Raw genomic sequence first — 6032 nt, 5'->3', positions numbered from 1 at the left:
AAGGGTCATCGTACAGGGTAGGTGAGGTGACGTGAGGGAATGGACGCACACAAGAAGCACTTGGCACAGGGGTAGCTCAGGAGAGCAGAACGGCATATACAGGCTGAAGTTTACAAGTATGGGATTTACAAGTATGTGCAGACGTGGAGAATTTATTTAGACCGACGTCTAACCTCTGAGTAGCACTGGTCACCTCTGGGGAGAAGACGGAGCATGAAGTGGCAGACCTTTGTCACCCTTTGGTAATGCAAACGACTTAGTATTTTTACCACAGGAATGTTTTACCTATTACTTGGAAAGATTCCTTCAGTGGCACCACGTGGCCCTCAGGACAAAGCCCAAATGCGCCCTATGGACTCCTTGGGCTGCCCCGCTGGCTTGGGCCTCATCTCTCACCGACTCCCCAGCCCCCAGCGGGCAGCACGGAGTGTTCCAGGCCCAACGATCTGTTTCCATTTGGGCAACTGCTCAGTTGTGCTCTCTGGCCTCCCCATCCTCTTCAGCAGCACGGCTATTCTCTCCTGCACATTAACCCTTCCCGCCCCAATCCCTAGCAGCCTTCCAGATACTCACCAGCTTCGGCCACACCTAAGTGCCCCGGCGCTTCCTTCTCCCCACACTGACCGCACCCCGCTGGCCTGTGACCCTTGGGCTTGCCTGTGACCTCCAAGAGGGCTGACCTAATCCCCTGGGCCTAGCGCGGGCATTGAGGCTCAATACCCATCTGCTAAATTCCAGCTCTTCCAGACACGATGGCCTCCTGGCGAAGCTATTATAAGGATGAAATGAGTGACATGTGGACAGGACCCGGCATATGGCAGGCTCAATATAGTCTTAAAAAGCTAGCCAATGCCAGACAGCAGAGAAAGCTCAAATGGCTGAGGGAGTTATTAGGGCCAGATGCCCAGAACAACATCCACTACAGCAGGTGCCCAGAACTGTTGAAGAAGGAATAGTGATTCTCAACGTGACGGGGAAGAATCGGTCACCTGGAGTGTATTAAAATTGCACAGACTTCTGGGCCCATCCCTAGAGATTCCAACTCTAAAGGTCTGGCACGGGGTCCAAGCAGCTGAATGCTAAAGAAAGAATCCACAGGTGATCCAAAGACCACACTCTTGGGAAACCAACTGATGGGTTCGTGAATATTTATTAAGGGGCTATGATACGCCAGGTTCAGGTTAATCGGGTTAATCTTCATTGTGGGGATAGAGGAGGAAGAAGAGAAGTCTGTGCCCTCAGGGAGTTTACATTCTGGTGGGGACAGAAAACATGAGGTATACAAATAAATGTAGACGGCTAGTGACGATGTCATCAAGAAAGCAAAGCAGGTGGGCAAAGACGGGGTCTGAGCTTGGGGGGCCGGGAGGGCCTCTGTCTGAGGTCACTGTGAAACGACAGGACAGAGCCAGATGGTAAGCAACTAGGAGACAGCATCGAGAAGGATCTTTTTGCCCAAACTCCCCTCAACCCTGGCCCTGGTCCGACTGGATCTCAAAGGAAACCAAATCCTGGAGGGTGACGTCCCCCCTCCCGCTTTATCACAGAGGTTTTCAGAGCCGGGACAGACCAGACACGGGAGGCTGGGATGGGAAAGGATCTAATGGGCCCCTGCTCTCCTGGCCGTGGGACAGCAGGCTTCCTCTGGCCAGGGGCACAGGCCTGACTCCCTGCCTTTTGCGAAGCCCAGCCCCAACCCCATCTCCCTCATTCAGGTGTCTCTGAAGCCTCAGGCCACGCCAGACCCCAGGGCTGAGCCAGCAGGTGTGACAACGCCCGGTCCTCAGGTCTCTCGGTGCCCTAGGAGCGCTGCCCGCATGCGCGGGGCCTCCGGAGCATCCTTCCTGATTTGAAGTCCAGGTCCTGGCGAATCCTACTGGCGGAACTGGTCCTCAGGATTTCAGAGAACATGGCATCACCGGCGAGGCCGACGCCCTTGCCAGCAGACCGGACAACACATTAGGAAGACGTGAGCCTGAAACCTCGCGGGAGTGAGAGGGGAGCTGCTCGGCCAGGCGAGACTCCCAGGGCGGGTGGGCAGCCAGGGGCTGAAGGCTCCGGGGTCACTTCTTCCTGGCACGGTCTGCGGCGTCCAGGGCAGCCATGTTGCGGGCAGCCGTGATCAGGTGGACGACACTGATGAGAGACTTGAGCACCGCAATAGGGGCGGTGACCCAGAGGCCCACTCGGAAAAGACCCACAGAGCCAACTGTAGAAAGGAGCACGGGGGATACAAAGAAGATGGGATGCAGGTGAGGGAGAGGCCTGGGAGCTTGCGGCCTTCAGGCCTTCATCACCCCGGGGCAGGCCAGGACCCCCACCACCACGCTGCTGCCCAGCCCGTCGCCTCCTACCTAAAGGTCCCTCGGAGAAATTGAACAGGTAGAGAAGGCAGTAGAAGAGCTCATTTCCAGCACACAGGATGAACAGAGCAGGCTGCACAAACAGTAGAATGGCTGACTCAGCAAGGGGAGTGCCGCCCTTCCCCCAGCTAAGGGAAGGAGCCAGAACCATCTACAGAGGAAAGAACTATACCCAGAACATGGGAACGCAGGGGTGGGGCCAGGGTGAGAGGAAAGAGCAATCTCAACATATTGCTTCTCTCTTTAAAAATCCTTTCAGGGGCTCCTGGGTGGCTCAGTCAGTTAAGCGTCCGACTTCAGCTCAGGTCATGAGCTCATAGTTTGTGGGTTCGAGCCCCACATCCGGATCTATGCTGATTGCTCAGGGCCTGGAGCCCACTGCTTTGGATTCTGTGCCTCCCTCTCTCTGCCCCTCCCCCACTCATGCTCTGTCTCTCTCGCTCTCAAAAATAAATAAATGTTTTTGTTTTTTTTTTTTTATTTCTAGGAGAGAGAGAGAGACAGCGTGAGCAGGGGAGGGTCAGAGAGAGAGCGGGAGTCACAGACTGAAACAGGCTCCAGGCTCTGAGCTGGCAGTCAGCACAGAGCCCGACGCGGGGCTTGAACCCACGAACCGCGAGATCATGACCTAAGCGAAAGTCGGACGCTTAACTGACTAAGCCACCCAGGCGCCCCAAAAATAAACGTTTTTTTAAAAAATCCTTTCAGACACGACCTCTGCTTCCAGAATAAAGCTCACACTTAGTCTCAAGCCTAAAACTCCTTGAAAACTGGCTCCACAGGCCAATTTGGCTTCTCTCTCCTTCCCTCCCAGGCAGGTTCCCCCTCTCTGGGTGCCCTGGGGGCCTCCAGCCCATCTGCTGCCTGCAAAGTCCTCCTCACCAATCCTGCCCGCCCCTTCTTGCCTCAGTTTACAGGTCTCTCCCCTCCACACCTGAGAACACTCTGGGTAGGTTTGTCCCTCCCTGCCCCTAAGGTAGGAGAGAGCTGGACCTGGCAGGAGCTGAGGGATTAAGGGAGGGGCAGGAAATGCTCACTCTGGAGGTGTAGTAGATGCGAAGCACAGGATTTCCCGACAGGTCGATCAGCTTGTGACTCTCACTGCCTCGGACCACAGAACTTGGGGAGAGAGCAAGGGGAGTCCATGAGCACTCGTGACCACTAACGCCCATCCAATCCTCCTATCGATCCCCGTGACGTAGGGGCTGGGATCATCTCCGCCGTACGGAGGAAATGGGACGCAGCTGAGGACCACGGGCTTGCCCAAAGCCACGACGCAATTACCTAGTTGGTAATTACCTAGCAGAGTCAGGATTCGAAGGCTGCATTCCAAAGCCCCTAGCTGTTATCTATTTGGAATTCTCAGGCTCTCCGCTCAGAAGAGTTTTAGCGATGGCTTAACTCAGCTGTGAATAGGACCGAGCACTGACCGACAGGATTTGCCCAGGGTCCTTCAACAAAGGAGAGCTGGAAAGGGAGACCTCCCAGGAAGCCCTGAAGCCTTCCCAGCCACCCTCCCATACAGCCTCACCCCTCCCCACTCTAGTGTCTCCAGCTGGCCAGCACCCCCAGAATCGCAGACCTGTGGAGGTGCAGCCAGTGGCTGGCCACATCCAAGCTCATGCTGAGCTGGAAGAGAAGGGTGGCCCGTGGGTACAGCAGGGCCAGGTTGACCAGCAGACACATGGTGGAGCAGCGGTCCGTCAGCATGTCCAGCATGGCCCCAAACCGGGTCCCTGAAAAATGGGGACTGTTAGGTGGGAAGGGGCCAGCAGAGGCAGCGGATCTATCTATGACAGGGACCAGGGCTGGTGTGTCATTCTGATGCCGAGTCTAAAAGAAGCCTGAAAATGTCACCACCTACTGCCTGGCGGGGGGTGGGGGCAGGTTGCTGCTATCTGTAGAGCATGAGGTCAGTGGGCAAAGATCACCATGCGTGAAAGGCGGAGACACTGGAGCACATCTAGGTCTACAACTCATCGATCCCAGAACCAAGGGTCCGGGACTCAAGACGAGCAGACTTTCAAGTCTTAGGGGAAGTCTTGCTGGTGGGTTTGGAGAACAGAATTAAAAAAAAAAAAAAAAAATCAACCCTCATGAAATCATTCCTCTTCATTCTCCCTCTAAACATCCCTTCCGGAACCCCTATTCCTTGTGCCTGGCACCCAGCAGACCCCCCAGACAACACCTGTTGAGTGGATTTTTATTCAGAGAGACCTCCAGCACTGCCATTGCCACTTCCAGTCTTGCTTACCCCACACCCTATCAGTGAGTCCTTCTCCAGAGCCAGCTAGAATCCCTTCTGCTACAAAACCAGGCCATTCTGTTCTGCTTTCTACAGAGAAATCGGGAATATCGGAGCCCCCTGGTTCCCGAGTACCCGCCCGCCCTGAGGTCCTCAGGAAGCAGAAAAGGGGGACAGAGGCTTGCTGGGCCTCAAGGCTGGCTGGGAAGAGGTGTCTGTCACCTTGATTAAGGGCTCGAGCGGCGTGTCCATCGAAAGCGTCCAGAAGTCCGCTGAGCAAGTAGAAGGAGGAGGCCGTGAGGGGGCAACAGGGCATGAAGTAGAACGAAACGATGGCAAAGACGATCCGGGCATAACCTTGGGACGGACGGGGGTGCACAGGGTGGAATCAGAGACCCTGCCCGAGGCCCCTCGCCCTCCCGTTCGGCCCGGAGCCGCGGGCAGCACTCACCGATGAGGTTAGGCACAAACAGGAAGATATTTTCGCCTGGCATCGCGGCGGCCCCCTTGCAGCCCCGGGCCCGATCAGGAGGCAGCAACTGTGTCCCAGCCCCGCCCCGCTGCCTCACCCTCGGGTCCCGCACAGCGGCCGCGCCAACAGCGCGCAAGTCCCCGCTGCCCCCGCCCCGCCCCAGGTGTTAGAGCTCGCCGCCCGCGGGAGCATGGGCTGACCCAAAGGTGCGCCCGGCGCCGGGGCGCGAACACACCGCCCTCCCCGGGGGACAGGCCCTCGCGCCTTCAGCGGCCGCCCTGACCACCCAAGCTGGGCCCAGCCGAGCAAAACTGGAGGAGAAAAATATAGTAATAAATAAACCTTAAAAATGGTACGGCCCCTTTAAGACCTGCCCGCTTCCTTTTCCTCTTCCTCCCTCCGCCCCTTTCCATCGGCGCGTACCAAAGCGCAGAGGGAGGAGAGGCGCAGGGAGCCATCGGCGCCGAGGGGGAAACCGAGAAGAAGAGGTCAAAATAAAAGGAGGCCTACATGAATTGCTTCTACTTTATTCTCTGCGGAGAGTATAGCTTCTTGGAGATGAAGACAAGGAGAAAACATTCCGCCCTTCTGGATTTACGCCTCCCCCAGAGACAAGGTTATTTAGTACAACCCACATGGTTTCTTCCCCGCCCCTCCCTCGGGCCGCCTTTGCACCCGCAGGCTCCGGGGAGTGAGAAGGACGGCTAGAGAGGTTGGAAGGCGGCCGAGGGCAGAGTTGCTTCTTGGGTGCCCCTAGTGGTAGGAGGATTAGGTCCTAGGCATCACCTGTGACCGTCCAAAGTTTCTCAGAGTTCTGGAGCTGGGCTGGGCATCCCCAAGGAGGGACCCAGAAGGTGGAGTGGAAACCAGGGGAGCGAATGCGACATCCTAAGAAAATGCCTCTTCCCCACCCCCACCCCGGCCCCCGCCTTTGGTTCTAGAATCCCTAATA

General features: G+C 56.6%; 1 protein-coding gene across 1 annotated transcript; it reads right to left on the bottom strand.

Moving 5' to 3' along the window:
- Positions 1–1131: 1131 nt before the first annotated feature.
- On the bottom strand, positions 1132–5443 carry CDIPT (CDP-diacylglycerol--inositol 3-phosphatidyltransferase). Its single transcript, XM_039247947.1, has 6 exons — positions 5060–5443; positions 4831–4965; positions 3946–4099; positions 3401–3482; positions 2355–2436; positions 1132–2209 (listed from the first exon to the last, which is right to left on the bottom strand). The coding sequence occupies exons 1-6, from the start codon at positions 5100–5102 to the stop codon at positions 2064–2066; spliced, it is 642 nt and encodes a 213-aa protein (XP_039103878.1). The 5' UTR covers positions 5103–5443; the 3' UTR covers positions 1132–2063.
- Between the last annotated feature and the right edge of the window lie 589 nt (positions 5444–6032).

This window comes from Hyaena hyaena, unplaced genomic scaffold, assembly GCF_003009895.1.
Source record: "Hyaena hyaena isolate Hyena2069 unplaced genomic scaffold, ASM300989v1 scaffold_306, whole genome shotgun sequence".
NCBI lineage: Eukaryota > Metazoa > Chordata > Mammalia > Carnivora > Hyaenidae > Hyaena > Hyaena hyaena.
The sequence above is the reverse complement of the archived record's forward strand: the minus strand, read 5'-3'. Positions and strand labels throughout refer to the sequence as shown.